The 19,675-nt window shown below is 43.3% G+C and overlaps 1 protein-coding gene across 2 annotated transcripts in view; it reads left to right on the top strand.

Moving 5' to 3' along the window:
• The window catches only part of LOC110527714 (copine-5), a 195,640-nt gene that overhangs the window by 141,591 nt on the left and 34,374 nt on the right, over nucleotides 1-19,675 (top strand). For both annotated transcript variants that reach the window (XM_036983207.1, XM_036983206.1), the window contains 4 exons: nucleotides 3,096-3,137; nucleotides 4,302-4,377; nucleotides 9,381-9,434; nucleotides 10,643-10,704. In XM_036983207.1, coding sequence (XP_036839102.1) covers nucleotides 3,096-3,137; nucleotides 4,302-4,377; nucleotides 9,381-9,434; nucleotides 10,643-10,704 — 234 coding nt within the window. The remainder of the gene's footprint in view (nucleotides 1-3,095; nucleotides 3,138-4,301; nucleotides 4,378-9,380; nucleotides 9,435-10,642; nucleotides 10,705-19,675) is intronic.

Raw genomic sequence — 19,675 nt, 5'->3', positions numbered from 1 at the left:
TTCAAGGCACACTTAACCAGCATGGCTACCACAGCATTCTGCAGCGATACGCCATCCCATCTGGTTTGCGCTTAGTGAACAATGACCCAACACACCTCCAGGCTGTGTAAGGGCCATTTGACCAAGAAGGAGAGTGATGGAGTCCTGCCTCAGATGACCTGGCCTCCACAATCACCAGACCTCAACACAATTGAGATGGTTTGGGATGAGTTAGACCGCAGAGAGAAGGAAAAGCAGTCAACAAGTGCTCAGCATATGTGGAAAGACTGTTGGAAAAGCATTCCAGGTGAAGCTGGAATGCCAAGAGTGTGCAAAGTTGTCATCAAAGTAAATTGGAAAATCTCAAATCGAAGATGTATTTTGATTTGTTTAACCCCTTTTTGGTTACCACATGATTCCATAGGTGTTATTTCATAGTTATGATGTCTTCACTATGTTCTACAATGTAGTACAAATAAAGAAAAACCTTGGAATGAGTACTGTAGTTGTGTCCAAACGTTTGACTGGCCGTGCTGCTGCTCTAGTTTCAACTTTTCTGCCTGCGGCAATGGAACCCTGACCTGTTCACCGGACGTGCTACCTTGTCCTGGACCTGCTGTTTTCAACTCTCTAGAGACAGCAGGAGCAGTAGATATACTCTGAATGATCGGCTATGAAAAGCCAACTGACATTTACTCCTGAGGTGCTGACCTGTTGCACCTTCGACATCCACTGTGATGATTATTATTATTTGACCATGCTGGTCATCTATGAACATTTGAACATCTTGGCCATGTTCTGTTATAATCTCCACCCAGAACAGCCAGAAGAGGACTGGCCACCCCTCATAGCCTGGTTTCTCTCTAGGTTTCTTCCTAGGTTCTGGCATTTCTAGGGAGTTTTTCCTAGCCACCGTGCTTCTACACCTGCGTTGCTTGCTGTTTGGGGTTTTAGGCTGGGTTTCTGTACAGCACTTTGAGATATCAGCTGGTGTAAGAAGGGGTTTATAAATCAATTTGATTTGATCAGATACTGTATGTTGACATGTAGATATTTTAGTGGACTGGATAAATCATCTGCAATGGGACTCATCTGGTTAAATAAAGCATGAATAAAATAAAATCCTCACGACTTGCCCCTTTCATAATCTGTTAGTTTATTATGAAAAATGTAATCACCCAGCCTTGAAATTACACAGCATGGAGCTGTAGAGACGTGGCTTCCTGAGTGTTATTGTCAAGGAGGCTTGTTTGTTTATTAGGGTCTTGAAAAGCCTCAGTGAAAACTAACTAATGACCTTGTTGGTGAGGTGAGGCAGGGCCGTACAAAGACATTTGGAGGCCTTTATTTTCTGCAAAGTCACACTCACCCCACTGTAAGCAAGATTTTAGCCTACTGCTCAAAGAGCCGGCGAAGAGGGGTGCGCTATCAATTTATCATGGTGAATGTATATTACGTAAATCAGCTAGCTAGCTAGTTAGCTATGCTGTCGAAACAATCTAACTGGTATTTACCGGTGATTGGCGTTTGTTCTGCTGCTGGCATCTTGCTTTTAGGCCCAGTAAGAAACAGTCCCGTTGAAGCCTTTCATATGTTCCTGACTGTGAGATTACATATGCAACTTTAAAGGGAGCCACTGCTACACTACTGTTCGGCAGCGGTAGCTTCTGCCAGCAGGTCGAGTGCAGTGCCGCGCTCATGTGAGGGCAGAATCTACAAGATTCAAAAATTGAGAAATAATCTGGTTTGTAATTCATTTAAATAATAAGAGAGAAAATAGACTACGAGTGAAATAAAAGTTGAATCATAAAAATAAAAAAACACCAATCTGAAAGGGCACTTTTCTCATAGGAGGGAAAAAGGGCAGGTGCTTCGGCAACCTGATCTGCGTGCGTGCGGCTTAGTTGGTAGAGCATGGTGCTTGCAACGCCAGGGTTGTGGGTTCGATTCCCATGGGGACTAGATTGAGAAAAAAAAGTACAAATGTGTATGCTCTCACTACTGTAAGTTGCTCTGGATAAGAGCAGGTGCTAAATGACTCAAATGTAAATGTTACTGCTCCTCATTAAAGGCCCCTTGCAGTCAAAAATGTGATTTCCTGTGTTTTATACAGTATATATTCCCACACTATGAGGTTGGAATAATACTGTAATGATTATGATAATGCCCTTTTAGCTGTTTGAAAATACCCGCTGAAATATCAGCCTGTTTTGGTTGGATGGTGTTTTGGCCTGCCCGGTGACATCACCAAATGGCAAATTAGTTAATAGACCAATAAGAAAGAGAGTTCCAAACATCTCTGCCAATAACAGCTAGTTTTCAGTTTTCCCCTCCCCACTCAGACCACTCCCAGACAGTCCTATCAAAATTCTTGCTTGAGAAATGTCTCTTTGCTAAGAAGCTATTTTTGTGTCTTCTTGACCATTTTAATTGAAAACAATCACAGTAAGGTTCCTTCTTACCTGGACGTGATTTGATATTGAGATCAAAAACAGTTGCATTGGACCTTTAAGAAAAGGCTGTAGCAATCGTTCCTCTCTGTCTTGTTTGATGTTTGTTTAAAGCCGTGCGGAACAAACACACACACACACACACACACACACAATCACAACGCTTGCCTCAGGACATGTTCCTCTTTTCAGCTTTGACTGATGAGTCAATCCACAGCGGAAATCTTAAGCAGCTCGAACCCAATTACTCAGACTGTGTGTTTGTGTGCGTGCATTTGTGTTTTCTAAGAGGTTCTTAGGACACCCATCCAAAGCATATCTGACCACTCAAGCAAGACACTCCACTACACTAATTACTTCATAAATAATGACCAACAGCTAAAGTTCAATAGCCTACAACAGCTCTATGTATTACTTGTAACACTGGACAGATGGGGATTCATTGTTAGATTTCCACCATGTCCCTCGTGTGTTACACCCATGAGCCATAGATAGGTGCTGTAAGATTGCCGAACATCTGTAATGGGTGTGTTTTCACAATGCAGATATTGATTTTACCAGTCTGTAAAGTGAAGCCCCATGTTTGACTCTCTGGTCTATGACAACCTTGAGCAAAGGGTGCTTCAGTAACATCCGTCTGTTGGCGTGTGTTTCCTGTCGTTTCAGAACGATCAAGATAGAGGTGTACGACTGGGACCGAGATGGCAGGTGAGTGCAGGTGATGGTCGGATAGATTAGGAGGAGAAGGAGTTTGAGCCAACAGTTTGTAATCAATGTGTGTTCTCATGGATTCACAATGTTGATTTTGTCTTTAGTAGTCATTGTATTACACTGAGTATACACTGAACACCTTCCCAATATTGAGTTGCACCCCCTCTTTCGCCCTCAGAAAAGCCTCAATTCATTGGGGCATGGACTCTACAAGGTGTCGGAAGTGTTCCACAGGGATGCTGGCCCATGTTGACTCCAATGCTTCCCACGGTTGTGTCAAGTTGGCTGGATGTCCTTTGGGTGGTGGACCCTTCTTGATACACACGGAAACTGTTGAGCGTGAAAAACCCAGCAGCGTTTCAGTTCTTGACCCAAACCGGTGCGCCTGGCACGTACCCCATTCAAAAGGCACATCATTTGTTTTGTCACCCTCTGAATGGCACAAATACATAATCTGTGTCTCACGGCTTTAGAAAGCCTTCTTTAAACTGTCTCCTCCCCCTTTATCTACACTGACTGAAGTGTATTTAACAAGTGACATCAATGAGGGATCATAGCTTTCACCTGAATTCACCTGTTCTTAATGTTATTTATACTCAGTGTATGTTTCACTAAGAGTTTATTATCGGTCCAGAGGAACCTGAATGTAATATAGCCATGTTTATCCTATAACTTTCACTAGCTCAAAGGGTGAAACAAAGACGTGTCGATTATGTTATTGAAATTACGGATGTCTTCCGGCTTCTCCCCGTCCTCCCTCCACCTTCTCTCTCCTGTATTCTCTCTTCTCCCCGTCCTCCCTCCACCTTCTCTCTCCTGTGTTCTCTCTTCTCCCCGTCCTCACTCCACCTTCTCTCTCCTGTGTTCTCTCTTCTCCCCGTCCTCACTCCACCTTCTCTCTCCTGTGTTCTCTCTTCTCCCCGTCCTCCCTCCACCTTCTCTCTCCTGTGTTCTCTCTTCTCCCCGTCCTCCCTCCACCTTCTCTCTCCTGTGTTCTCTCTTCTCCCCGTCCTCCCTCCACCTTCTCTCTCCTGTGTTCTCTCTTCTCCCCGTCCTCCCTCCACCTTCTCTCTCCTGTGTTCTCTCTTCTCCCCATCCTCCCTCCACCTGCTCTCTCCTCTCTCCTCTCCTGTCTTTTCTCCTCTCTCATCTCTCTGTCAGCCATGACTTCATAGGCGAGTTCACCACTAGTTACCGGGAGCTGGCTCGAGGCCAGAGCCAGTTCAATGTCTATGAGGTGAGCTTTTCTTTCATTTATTTCATCATATAGCTTCTGTTAGGGGGTCAAAAAGTTTCGGGTTGCGTCCCAAATGTATTTTATTTAACAAGAATAATACCCCTGATGTCCTCTTTTGCAAGGGGGACCTGGGCAAGGTTGGGTGATAACTAATGACATCTTATTCCCTATAGTGCACTCCTTTTAACCAGGGCCCATAGGATTAAAGTAGTGCACTAAATAGGGAATAGGGTGCCATTTGGGATGCAAACTAAAACTCCTCAACTTCAGTCCTCCAGGATCACAGACAAAGTGTCTGTTGTTTTCATCCATGCTGCCTTTTCTTTACGCCTCTGGTCTAAATCAATGACTAATTGACTGGGAAACCAATGTTGCTGTTGTCCTCAAGCATTAGAGTTCTTGAGCAATTAGGAATGTGTATAGAAAGTCTTACCTTATCCGATGACCGTTGCGTTAGGAATGCATCTGGAAAGTCCTCTAATACCTAACACGTGTTTTTGAAGGGACTCTATGCATGCAGGTAGTTCAAAGACAAGCGTGACAAATATTCCAATACCCTTACTGCATCACAACTCTCCTCCTCTATCACCCCTCCGCCCCCCACTCCTCCTCCCCCGTCCTCACCCTCGGTCATACTGCTCTATTCTTGTTTATGTGTTTATTTTGCAGTAGAACTAATGAATGCTCCTCTCTGATCCCTCTGGTCCCTCCCGACACACACGAACGAACGCACACGTGCAAACACACACACACACACACACACACAGTTCTGTTCTGTCAGGAATATAGAGAAACCATCTCCGCATCGTATAACGTCAGCAGAGATTTATTCCATGCATTCATAATTCTCTTTGTTTAAGACTGTGTGTGTGTGTGTGTGTGTGTGTGTGCGCGTGCGAGCAGTAGGCTAAAATCTTGCCTACAGTAGCACTTAGATCTTCTGCACAGATTCAACAGTGAATCTCTGTAAGACAACAATAATGGGGTTCCATAAAGGTCCAGTTACCAGGAACACAAATACAAATTCCATCGAGACGTGAACGATCTGTGAGACAAGGCAATAAGGGCCTTCTACGCCATCAAAAGGAACATACAGTACAATGTGCACAACGTAAAACACCAAATAATGCATGCAGAGCAGAATTAGGACGATACCTGCTAATTATCAAAATCCAGAAAAGAGCCATCAAATTCTACAACCACCTAGAAGGAAGCAGTTCTCAAACCTTCCATAACAAAGCCATCACCTACAGAGAGATGAACCTAGAGAAGAGTCCTGCAGCACATTTAGACCCAACCAAATCATAAGAATTACTAAAAGATAATTACTTGACACATTGGAAAGACAGAGCAAAACTGGAATGTTATTTGTCCCTAAACAGAGAGTATACAGTGGCAGAATACCTGACCACTGTGACTGACCCAAAATTAACGAAAGTTTTGACTTTGTACAGACTCAGTGAGGATAGCCTTGCTATTGAGAAAGGTCGCCGTAGGCAGACCCGGCTCTCAAGAGAAGACAGGCTATGCGCACGCTGCCCAAAAAAATAGGTGGAAACCGAGCTGCGCTTCCTAACCTCCTGCCAAATGTATGACCAGATTAGAGAGACAAACTCAACAAAACAAGAAACGTCCCCTCACTGTCAACTGTGTTTATTTTCAAACTTAACGTGTAAATATTTGTATGAACATAACAAGATTCAACAACTGAGACATAAACTGAACAAGTTCCACAGACATATGACTAACAGAAATTGAATAATGTGTCACTGAACAAAGGGGGGTCAAAAAAAGTAACAGTCAGTATCTGGTGTGGCCACCAGCTGCATTAAGTACTGCAATGCATCTTCTCCTCATGGACTGCAGCAGATTTGCCAGTTCTTGCTGTGAGATGTTACCCCACTCTTCCACCAAGGCACCTGCAAGTTCCCGGACATTTCTGGGGGGACTGGCCCTAGCCCTCACCCTCCGATCCAATAGGTCCCAGATGTGCTCAATGGGATTGAGATCTGGGCTCTTCGCTGGCCATGGCAGAACACTGACATCCCTGTCTTGCGGGATATCATGCACAGAACGGGCAGTATGGCTGGTGGCATTGTCATGCTGGAGGTTCGTCAGGATGAGCCTGCAGGAAGGGTACCACATGAGGGAGGAGGATGTCTTCCCTGTAATGCACAGCGTTGAGATTGCCTGCAATGACAACAAGCTCAGTCTGATGATGCTGTGGCACACCGCCCCAAACCATGACGGACCCTTCACCTCCAAATCGATCCCGCTCCAGAGTACAGGTCTCGGTGTAACGCTCATTCCTTCGACGATAAACGCAAATCCGACCATCACCACTGCTGAGACAAAACTCGCGACTCGTCAGTGAAGAGCACTTTTTGCCAGTCCTGTCTGGTCCAGCGACGGTGGGTTTGTGCCCATAGGCGACATTGTTGCCGGTGATGTCTGGTGAGGACCTGCCTTTACAACAGGCCTACAAGCACTCAGTCCAGCCTCTCTCAGCCTATTGTGGACAGTCTGAGCACTGATGGAAGGATTGTGCATTCCTGGTGTAACTCGGGCAGTTGTTGTTGTTGCCATCCTGTACCTGTCCCGCAGGTGTGATGTTCGGATGTACCGATCCTGTCCAGGTGTTGTTACACGTGGTCTGCCACTGCGACGACAATCGGCAGTCCATCCTGTCTCCCTGTAGCGCTGTCTTAGGCGTCTCACAGTATGGACATTGCAATTTATTGCCCTGGCCACATCTGCAGTCCTCATGCCTCCTTGCAGCATGCCTAAGGCACATTCACGCAGACGAGCAGGGACCCTAGGCATCTTTCTTTTGGTGTTTTTCAGAGTCAGTAGAAAGGACTCTTTTGTGTCCTAAGTTTTCAAAACTGTGACCTTAATTGCCTACCGTCTGTAAGCTGTTAGTGTCTTAACGACCGTGCCACAGGTGCATGTTCATTAATTGTTTATGGTTCATTGAACAAGCATGGAAAACAGTGTTTGAACCCTTTACAATGAAGATCTGTGAAGTTATTTGGATTTTTTACGAATTATCTTTGAAAGACAGGGTCCTGAAAAAGGGATGTTTATTTTAGATTTTTTTCCCCTCAGATTACGCAGACCCACAAAGAAATCTAAAACATATCCAGTGAAGCACAAACACCGTTGTAAATACAACCCATATATATGTTAATTTGTCTTCCCCTCTGTACTTCAACTATTTGCGCATTGTTAGAATATTGTACATAACCATAATATAACTTTGGAACATCTCTATTCTTCTGAAACTGTTGTGAGTTTAAGGTTTCCTGTTCATTGCTGATTGTTTATTTCACCTTTGTTTATGATCTATTATGATCTATTTCACAGAGATTTGCTGACACAGGGCGCGCACACACACACACACACACACACACACACACACACACACACACACACACACACACACACGCCGGCCCATCTTTTAGACGTCACCTTGCTTCTGTACATGGTGTTCACCATTAGTATTACCTGGCAGAGGGACAGGAACAGTGACAGAAAGCTCATTTAGGTTCAGCATCAGCAGGTCTCTTTGCTGTCTGTGTGTCAACCAGATTGTCTTCCCTAGATTAGATTAGGGCCTGTCACTGTCTGTCACTTCCAGGCCCCTTGGCGCTACAGGGGACCTTAATGAGACCAGGCAGCTTTTGTCTTTGGAAGCACAAACGAGATAGTTTTTTTTCCCTTTAGACTCTGATTCTTATTTTGCCACCGAAACCTCCAGTGAATCTTCTGCTCATCATTCTCTCTCAATTGTAAAAGGACTAATGTTGTCTTGGATCAGTGCTTTAATATAATTTAGGGCTAGTTTCCCAGACTCAGTTTACAGTAAACCTACTTCTGGATAAAACATCTTGCTTCTTGCAATGGGGAGCTAATGCGAGTCCTCAGCTCTCAGTCACGGTTACACATCACTCAAGTATGGTTCACCGAACCAACTCCATTACACCTCCGTTAGACATGCAGTATGTGTGCCTCTCTGTTTATTCATGCAACGACAGTCAGTTCCCTACCATCAGTCTTCCTCCCACATCCAGCCTGTCAATAGTGTGGATCTGGCCCTCTCTCCAGCCCCATCTTACAGTCCTGCCTTCCATCAGACCTGGGTTCAAATACTTTTGAAATCATATTAAATACTTCAAACATTTCCCCTAGTCTGCCTGGAGTTCCAGATGGGCGGGGTTTTGACTTTTTAAATTATTCTATTGGTTCCATTGTACCAGGCAAGCCCAATCAAACCCAGCTAAAGTATTTTATGATTTCAAATAGTATTTGAACCTAGGTAATGCTTCTATCCATTAGAATTCCTCTCTATGGTGTCCCTCCCTCCTACACACCCTCTCATTATGCTGGTTACAGAACTTAATTAGGGAGGAACAGAGATGGACAGGGAACAGAAGGAAAGAGAGGGTGGGGCGGGGGACGCAGGGAGGGGGGGAGGTGGAGAGAGAGAGATAGAGAGGGGGAGAGAGAAGAAAGGGAAGCAGAGCTGGAGAGGGAACGGGTATGTATATGTGGGGAGAGAGAGAGAGAGAGAGAGAGAGAGAGAGAGAGAGAGAGAGAGAGAGAGAGAGAGAGAGTGAGAGAGATGATGGGGGAAAATAGATAGGAGTGAGAGAGAAAGGGGGGAGCAGAGAGAGAGAGAAAATAGATTTAGAGAATTAGACAAAGAGGCTTCTTGGAAAACTACAGTACGTATACATTTTACAGTTGACTAATGGAACCTGAAACCTGTATCACACCCTCTCTCGTTCAGAGAAACAGCCTTTCCCCTACAGGAGATGTATGGTACTACACTTCTCATCGCTGCCTCCTTTCTTACATAATGACTTGTTTTTTTCCCTTCCTAAAAGCCCCCTGCTGTGAGGAGAATTCCCTCCATGTCCACCATCCTCCAAATCTCTCCTTAACGTAACATAATTGCTTATTCTTTCTCTCTAATTTGGTCATTTTGTTTCTTCTCTTAGGTGGTGAATATCAAAAAGAAAATGAAGAAAAAGAAATATGGGAATTCTGGAACGGTGATTATAGCCTACACATTATGAGCGTTAGAACGTTGCGGTCGTCCTTCGCTACTATCCATCCATCCCTCCCCTTTTCTTTCTCCCTCACTCCTCACTCGCCTCCTCTGCACTTTTTCCTCTGGTAATTATGATGCTTTTCTCTGATGGTTATCTGGGCTCTGTTGAAAGGAGCAGTGCTACCAACCATAGACTGTGATTGTCAATGCAGGTTTTTGCTCATTAACTGGTATCTCCTCTTCTCTCGCCTTCCTGCTAATTAAAACTTGTGAAAGATGAAGAACACACATGTCTGTCCGCTTCAGCTGTCTAAAGACATTAGACAATAGTGCCCATCTCTGTCAGAGAAACACGCAGAGCAGAGCTGTGAGTTCTTAGAGCCAGCTAACTAGCTAGTGTACTGTACATTGTTTCGTAACATTGACAGATGGAGGGAGGCTGTCGAGGGAGGAGGGGTGAATAGGTAAAGTAAAGTTAGCAAAGCGATCGAACAAGAGAGGGTGAGAGAGGTTCTTGAACAATGACAACAGCAGAGAAACGTGGGAGGAAGGAGACGGAAGAGAGGAAGAAAGGAATGAAGGAATAAAAAAAGAAAGGAAGGAAGAATATGAAAGTCTCCCCTCACACCCCAGGAGAGATCTGAGAGTGGGAGTAGTGGAGTTAGCATCTCATAGCATGCGGCGGCTAATGTGATATTGGCTTGCTACGAAGACTGATTACAGGGCCCAGATCCCACGTTCCCATCTGCTCTCTCTCTCTCTCTCTCTCTCTCCCAGATGGAGCTGTACATACGCATCCCACCCTCTCTCTCGCTTAATGTTGTTCTATCTGTCTCTCGCTTCCTCTCTTTCTCCACTCTCCCCCGTGGTTTCATAGAGTGTAGTAATGAACTCATCAATCATCTACAGTATGTGTCTGTGATGAGAGTAGGTTGCACCCCGCCACATCCCACGTCTTGTTTCAGGATGAGGAGAGTGATGTGCTACTGGATACAGTGGCTCCGTCTAAGTCAACATATGCTACTGGTCTATATGGGCACTAGGGAGTGTGTGTTTGTGTGTGTGTGTGTGTGTGTGTGTGTGTGTGTGTGTGTGTGTGTGTGTGTGTGTGTGTGTGTGTGTGTGTGTGTGTGTGTGTGTGTGTATTGAGAGGTCTGGATGTGAATGGGTACTGAGGTCTCATGTTTCTGTTTGTGCTTTCTCTCCCAGGTGACCCTCCTCTCCTTTTCAGTGGAATCAGAGTGCACCTTCCTGGATTACATCAAGGGAGGGTGAGTGGGAGGAGAAGGGAACACACACACCACATACAACACACACAACCACATACAGCCACACCCGTTGCTGACAGGTGTATACAAGCGTTTCGCTACACTAGTCTTAACGTCTGCTAACCATATGTACAGTGCCTTGCGAAAGTATTCGGCCCCCTTGAACTTTGCGACCTTTTGCCACATTTCAGGCTTCAAACATAAAGATATAAAACTGTATTTTTTTGTGAAGAATCAACAACAAGTGGGACACAATCATGAAGTGGAACGACATTTATTGGATATTTCAAACTTTTTTAACAAATCAAAAACTGAAAAATTGGGCGTGCAAAATTATTCAGCCCCCTTAAGTTAATACTTTGTAGCGCCACCTTTTGCTGCGATTACAGCTGTAAGTCGCTTGGGGTATGTCTCTATCAGTTTTGCACATCGAGAGACTTACATTTTTTCCCATTCCTCCTTGCAAAACAGCCCAAGCTCAGTGAGGTTGGATGGAGAGCATTTGTGAACAGCAGTTTTCAGTTCTTTCCACAGATTCTCGATTGGATTCAGGTCTGGACTTTGACTTGGCCATTCTAACACCTGGATATGTTTATTTTTGAACCATTCCATTGTAGATTTTGCTTTATGTTTTGGATCATTGTCTTGTTGGAAGACAAATCTCTGTCCCAGTCTCAGGTCTTTTGCAGACTCCATCAGGTTTTCTTCCAGAATGGTCCTGTATTTGGCTCCATCCATCTTCCCATCAATTTTAACCATCTTCCCTGTCCCTGCTGAAGAAAAGCAGGCCCAAACCACGATGCTGCCACCACCATGTTTGACAGTGGGGATGGTGTGTTCAGCTGTGTTGCTTTTACGCCAAACATAACGTTTTGCATTGTTGCCAAAAAGTTAAATTTTGGTTTCATCTGACCAGAGCACCTTCTTCCACGTTTGGTGTGTCTCCCAGGTGGCTTGTGGCAAACTTTAAACAACACTTTTTATGGATATCTTTAAGAAATGGCTTTCTTCTTGCCACTCTTCCATAAAGGCCAGATTTGTGCAATACACGACTGATTGTTGTCCTATGGACAGAGTCTCCCACCTCAGCTGTAGATCTCTGCAGTTCATCCAGAGTGATCATGGGCCTCTTGGCTGCATCTCTGATCAGTCTTCTCCTTGTATGAGCTGAAAGTTTAGAGGGACGGCCAGGTCTTGGTAGATTTGCAGTGGTCTGATACTCCTTCCATTTCAATATTATTGCTTGCACAGTGCTCCTTGGGATGTTTAAAGCTTGGGAAATCTTTTTGTATCCAAATCCGGCTTTAAACTTCTTCACAACAGTATCTCGGACCTGCATGGTGTGTTCCTTGTTCTTCATGATGCTCTCTGCGCTTTTAACGGACCTCTATGACTATCACAGTGCAGGTGCATTTATACGGAGACTTGATTACACACAGGTGGATTGTATTTATCATCATTAGTCATTTAGGTCAACATTAGATCATTCAGAGATCCTCACTGAACTTCTGGAGAGAGTTTGCTGCACTGAAAGTAAAGGGGCTGAATAATTTTGCACGCCCAATTTTTCAGTTTTTGATTTGTTAAAAAAGTTTGAAATATCCAATAAATGTCGTTCCACTTCATGATTGTGTCCCACTTGTTGTTGATTCTTCACAAAAAAATACAGTTTTATATCTTTATGTTTGAAGCCTGAAATGTGGCAAAAGGTCGCAAAGTTCAAGGGGGCCGAATACTTTCGCAAGGCACTGTATGTGACCAGTAACATTTGAATTGGTTTTGCAATCGAGCACACCGCCATGCAATCTCCATAGACAAACCTGGCCTTACTGAAGAGTTCATTGACTTTCAATGTGGCACCGTCATAGGATGCCACCTTTCCAGTTAGTTCGTCAAATGACTGCCCTGGTAGAGCTGCCCTGGTCAAATGTAAGTGCTCTTATTGTGAAGTGGAAACGTCTAGGAACAACAATGGCTCAGCCGCGAAGTGGTAGACCACACAAACTCACAGAACAGGAAAACAGAATGCTGAAGCACGTAGTGCATATAAATCGTCTGTCCTCAGCTGCAACACTCACTACCGAGTTCCAAACTGCCCCTGGACTCAACTTCAGCACAATAACTATTAGTTGGGAGCTTCATGAAATGGGTTTCCATGGATGAGCAGCCGCATATACAAGCCTAAAATCACCATGCGCAATGCCAAGCATTGGCTGGTGCTTGGCAAACTCTCTGCCATTGGACTATGGAGCAGTGAAAACGCGTTCTCTGGAGTGTTGAATTACACAGTCCGACAGATGAATCTGGGTTTGGCGGATGCCAGGAGAACGCTACCTGCACAAATGCATAGTGCCAACTGTAAAGTTTGGTGGAGGAGGCATAATGGTCTGCGGCTGTTTTTCATGGTTCGGTCTAGGCCTCTTAGTTCCAGTGAAGGGAAATCTTAATACTACAGCGTATAATGACTCTAGACGATTTTGTGCTTCCAACTTTGTGGCAACCGTTTTGGGAAGGCCCTTTCCTGTTTCAGCATGACAATGCTCCCGTGCACAAAGCGAGGTCCATACAGAAATGGTTTGTCGAGAACGCCGACTGCGAGCTAGGCCTAATCGCCCAACATCAGTGGCCAACCTCACTAATGCTCTTGTGGCTGAATGGAAGCAAGTCCCTCAGCAATCTTCCAACATCTAGTGGAAAGCCTTCGCAGAAGAGTAGAGGCTGTTATAGCAGCAAAGGGAGGGGACCAACTCCATATGAATGCCCATGATTTTGAAATCCGATGTTCGACAAGCTTTGTTTATGTGGTGTACGTTTATGCACATCCACAGCTTCGTACATCTCCCAGCGCTTATCCCTGACAGGAATTATTCCATGCCTTAATGATTTCCTGTCTTTAAGACATACATCCTAGGCCATATATACTGTACATACATAGATATTAATAACCCACAAATAATATCCTTATAGCAATAAACAGCCTGGCATAAATTCCATATCTAAACAGCCTAGTTTCTAAATAACAGATGGCTTACACACGTTGGCGGTATCGACTGTATTATGGTGGGTGAAGTGTCCCTTTAAGTCATCGAGGACAATGCTTTGATCGCAACATCCGTCACAAGGAGAGAGGTGACATTTCAGAGGTTCCAGGGCTTTTCAGATGTAGCAGATTTGACAACTGTGACAGAGCTCACTGACACCCTTCAGCTTTGGTGTGTTGACAGTCGGTAGCCCCCCCCCCAGCTGGAGGGCTCTAACAAGAGTAATGACACTTCTACTCTACAAGATAAAACATGATCTGACCTCTATTCTCTGGGGAATGAAAGTTGAGACAAATGCAAGGACGAAAAACAGGATGGGTCTAGGAAAAACAAACTATCGATGAAAAGATATTCATCTGATGAAAATGAGACTTATTGAAAGCTAATGTCTATTGAGGCCGTCATCAGAGAGATCAGAATGTTCCCCCTGGCTATGACCAATCCTCTAAAAACCACTTAGCACCATCAGTAACCATTTAGGACCATTAAGCCAACGCAGACACTTGGAATAAAAAGCCCTTAACTTCATAAAAAGGTTCTCTCTCTCTCTCTCTCCGTTTTTCTCAATACAATTCAATTCAAAGGGATTTATTGGCATGGGAAACATGTGTTCTCTCATTCATTTATTCATTCATTCTATTCACATTGACTGCAATGGCCCGTTCCATTCAGGATCACAATAAAGGACTGGGGGGTAATGAGGTGAGAGGATAAATGGCCCTATATCTCTCCCTTTCTGGTTCTGGTTTATGGCCCCTCTTGGGAGGGAAATGGTTTAAACTACATCAGCCACATCTTGACAGAGAGGAGAAAAGTTTTGAGATATGAGATGACTGGGAAGGAATGGGCGAAGGTGAAAAAAAGGTTTGGGTAAATTCAGGGTGACTGAAAGAAAGGACTATAGATAGAGCAAAGTGCATTGCATATTGATCTGGATCTATACTGACTGGGCAGGGCAATGTGTCAGAAATGGGTTTTACAATTCATTTTGAAATATCATCTAGACTCTAGTGGTAGCGTGGCTGACTCGGGGCCACACATGGACCCTTGCGGCAGGGGTTAAAACCCCGCCTGCGCCCTCATGTGTGTATTTATCCTCCCCCTTGCCGCAACCCTTTCATTCGTGACATTCTGTTTCAATGAAGAGAAAATACAACAACAAAAAAAAGTTTGCGTGTAAGCAAGTGAGCCTGTGAACTGCCGGAGTGATCTAGGATATTGGTAGTGGGTGTTGTGTGTGAAGGAGATGCTGACAGTGAATTGATTAAGTGCCAGCTCCAATCAAAAGAAGACATTGCAGCACAAAAGCAGCCAGTATAGTGCAACTACTGGGAATAGTTTGAAAACACCTTGAACAGTACTTAGGAACACATCCACACACACACAGCACCCTGGCTTACCTCTCTACGTTGTGAAGAGAACCATCCAAGGAATGGTAGCACTGGATGAAAATGTATTGTACATTACAGAGAATACAGACTGAAGCATGGAAGGCAAGGTTGTACGTACAGTTAGTCAGTCAGGCGGGAAGAAAGGGTGTAGATCTCCATGTTAACCCCAATGCCAGAGCTTCTTACTGGACAAGGGGTCACTTTTGTGAAAAGAGACTGAGGGGAGCTGCTTCCTACTTTCTCTCACTCTGTTTACACACACTGACCTTGACCTATTCTCACACACATGGCCACACACACACACACAGAGCTGGGGAGGGAGGGAGATCTGAGAAATCTAGCCTGGTTAACCAGACTGATAAGAGAAATTAAGCAATGCCAAGCTCAGTATTCAGTCTGGTTGACCCAGGGAAGGTGCAAATCAGGGGAGCACGGCTCCCCATAACTATTAATAAATACCTGGATCCTAGACGTTTGACCATCATATCTCTCCTCCCTCCATTTCTAACTCTGTAGTGACCATGTAGTGACCATAATATAGTGGCTATATCCAGAAAAGCCAAAGTTCCAAAGGCTGGGCCTAAAATAGTATATAAGAGATCGTGCAAAACATTTTGAGAGGATTCCTATGTTGAAGATGTAAAAAGTATTTGTTGGTCTGATGTGTGTAACGAGGAGCATCCAGATGCTGGACTTGTTGCATTTATGAAATTGTTTCTTCCAGTTATTGAGAAGCATGCACCTATTAAGAAACGGACTGTTAGAACTGTTAAGGCTCTGTGGATTGATGAGGAATTGAAACATGTTATGGTTGAGAGAGATGAAGCAAAGGAGTGGCTAATAAGTCTGGCTGCACAGCTGCTTGGCAGACTTACTGCCAATTTAAATAATATGTGACTAAGCTGAACAAAAAGAACAATAAATGGTATTATGAAACTAGTAAGTTCAATTATATAAAGTATGATGGAAAAACCTTTTGAGCACTTTAAATTAAATTATGGGCAGAATGACCAATTCAACTTCATTGAATCAGAAGGCTCATTCATCACAAGACCTTTTGATATTGTCAATTATTTTAAAAGACCATTTCATTGGTAAAGTGGGAAAACTCAGACATGAAATGTCAACAACAACCCGCGAGCCATCATATTTATGCATAAAATACCAAATAATGAAAGAAACACATTGTAATTTAGAATTCTGTAAAGTTAGTGTGTGAAATTATTGTTGTCCATCAATAATAAGAAACCACCTGATATTGACAACAGATGGAAAGTGACTGAGGATGGTATTGGACTATATTGCCACTCCTGTTTGTCATATCTTTAATCTGAGCCTGAAGAAAAGTGTTTGTCATCAGACCTGGAGGTAAGCTAAAGTCATTCCGATACCCAAGAATGGTAAAGTACCCTTTTACTAGATCTAACAGCCTACCCATCAGCTTCCTGCCGGCTCTTAGCAAACCTTTGGGGGAAAAAATGGTTTAGACCAAATGCAATGCTATTTTTCTGTGAACAAATTAATAACATACTTTCAGCATGGTTATAGAGACAGGCACTCAACATGTACTGCACTGACACAAACGACTGATGATTGGATGAAAGAAATGTTTAATAAGAATGTGGTGGGAGTTGTACTGTTAGATTTTATTGCAGCCTTTGATATTATTGACCATAATCTGTTTTTGGAAAAACGTATGTGTTATGGCTTTACATTCTCTACAATATCATGGGTTAAGAGCTATCTAGGGTCTTCCTTTTACTGCAGTGGACTAAATCAGGGTCACGCAGAGTGATTCTTGGTAGTCTTAAACAAATCTAATTTGAAACAAAAGTATACACCTCACACATATGGTTATGGGCTTAAAAAAGAAGACACTAGTAGCATGTCAAATATAGAGTTGAAATGCATTCAATTTTGAGTTTGCATCCCAAATATTGTACTTTATATACATCACAGAAGACTGAAATGCAGTGGGGTAAAAAGTATTTAGTCAGCCACCAATTGTGCACATTCTCCCACTTAAAAAGATGAGAGAGGCCTATAATTTTCATCATAGGTACACTTCAACTATGACAGAAAAAATGAGGACAAAAATCCAGAAAATCACATTGTAGGACTTTTTATGAATTTATTTGCAAATTATGGTGGAAAATAAGTATTTGGTATAACAAAAGTTTATCTCAATACTTTGTTATTTACCCTTTGTTGGCAATGACAGAGGTCAAATGTTTTCTGTAAGTCTTCACAAGGTTTTCACACACTGTTGCTGGTATTTTGGCCCATTCCTCCATGCAGATCTCCTCTAGAGCAGTGATGTTTTGGGGCTGTTGCTGGGCAACACGGACTTTCAACTCCCTCCAAAGATTTTCTATGGGGTTGAGATCTGGAGACTGGCTAGACCACTCCAGGACCTTGAAATGCTCCTTACGAAGCCACTCCTTCGTTGCCTGGGCGGTGTGTTTGGGATCATTGTCATGCTGAAAGACCCAGCCACGTTTCATCTTCAATGCCCTTGCTGATGAAAGGAGGTTTTCACTCAAAATCTCATGATACATGGCCCCATTCATTCTTTCCTTTACACGGATCAGTCGTCCTGGTCCCTTTGCAGAAAAACAGCCCCAAAGCATGATGTTTCCACCCCCATGCTCCACAGTAGGTATGGTGTTCTTTGGATGCAACTCAGCATTCTTTGTCCTCCAAACACGACGAGTTGAGTTTTTACCAAAAAGTTATATTTTGGTTTCATCTGACCATATGACATTCTCCCAATCTTCTTCTGGATCATCCAAATGCTCTCTAGCAAATTTCAAACGGGCCTGGACATGTACTGGCTTAAGCAGGGGGACACGTCTGGCACTGCAGGATTTGAGTCCATGGTGGCGTAGTGTGTTACTGATGGTAGGCTTTGTTACTTTGGTCCCAGCTCTCTGCAGGTCATTCACTAGGTCTGGGATTTCTGGGACTTTTGCTCATCGTTCTTGTGATCATTTTGACCCCACGGGGTGAGATCTTGCGTGAAGCCCAAGATCGAGGGAGATTATCAGTGGTCTTGTATATCTTCCATTTCCTAATAATTGCTCCCACAGTTGATTTCTTCAAACCAAGCTGCTTACCTATTGCATATTCAGTCTTCCCAGCCTGGTGCAGGTCTACAATTTTGTTTCTGGTGTCCTTTGACAGCTCTTTGGTCTTGGCCATAGTGGAGTTTGGAGTGTGACTTTGAGGTTGTGGACAGGTGTCTTTTATACTGATAACAAGTTCAAACAGGTGCCATTAATACACGAGTGGAGGACAGAGGAGCCTCTTAAAGAAGAAGTTACAGGTCTGTGAGAGCCAGAAATCTTGCTTGTTTGTAGGTGACCAAATACTTATTTTCCACCATAATTTGCAAATAAATTCATTAAAAATCCTACAATGTGATTTTCTGGATTTTTTTTCCTCATTTTGTCTGTCATAGTTGAAGTGTACCTATGATGAAAATTACAGGCCTCTCTCAATATCTTAAGTGGGAGAACTTGCACAATTGGTGGCTGACTAAATACTTTTTTGCCCCACTGTATAACAAAAATGTTCGACATAGAAACACTGGATTTTAGTCGTAAAAAAAATACAATCTTTATTAATAACATTCCACTCATGAGGCCAAATAGGGAGCTTTTGGTCATTAACTGCAGGAAAAAGCTACTGGAAAGTTCTCTAATGTAAAATATGTAAAGTGTGGTATTCCGCAAGGCAGCTGTCTTGGTCTCTATTTTAATAATGATCTACCACTAGCCTTAAACAAAGCATGCGTGTCTATGTATGCTGATGTTTAAAGATTATACACATCAGCAACAACATCCAGTAAAATCACTGCAACCCTAAACAAAGAGTTGCAGTTAGTTTTGGAACTGGTTGCGAGTAATTAACTAGACCTGAACATACGGTATCTAAAACTAAAAGCATTGTATTTAGTACAAATCATTCCCTAAGTTCTAGACCTCAGCTGAATCTGGTAATGAATGATGTGGCTGTTGATCAAGTTGAGGAAACTAAACTTATTGGTGTTACAATAGATTGTAAATGGTCATAGTCAAGACATATTGGTTCAATTGTTGTAAATATGGGGAGAGGTCTGTCTGTGATAGAGAGATGCTCTGCTTTTTTTTCTCACCACATTCGACCAAAAAAAGTCCTGCAGGCTCTGGTTTTATCACATCTTGAATAATATACCTTAGTTCTGACAGACATACATACCCCACCAGACATGCTACCAGGGGTCTCGTCACAGTCCCCAATTCAAAAACAAATTTAAGGCAACACACAATATTGTATAGACCCATAGTTACATGGAATAATGCCCTTCTATCTCAAATTGCTCAATCAAACAACAAAATCAGCTTAAGAAACAAATAAAACAACACCTCACAGCACTAAGCCTCTCCCCTATCTGAACTAAATAACATGGATGTCTATGTAAAGTAATATGTTTTTCCTAAGTGTTTTGTCAGCATAGGACCTTTTTAATTTCTATATTTATTTTAAATGTATGTAGCTCTG

Source organism: Oncorhynchus mykiss, chromosome 7, assembly GCF_013265735.2.
Source record: "Oncorhynchus mykiss isolate Arlee chromosome 7, USDA_OmykA_1.1, whole genome shotgun sequence".
Taxonomy (NCBI): domain Eukaryota; kingdom Metazoa; phylum Chordata; class Actinopteri; order Salmoniformes; family Salmonidae; genus Oncorhynchus; species Oncorhynchus mykiss.
Note: the sequence above shows the minus strand (reverse complement) of the source record. Positions and strands in the feature narration are given on the sequence as shown.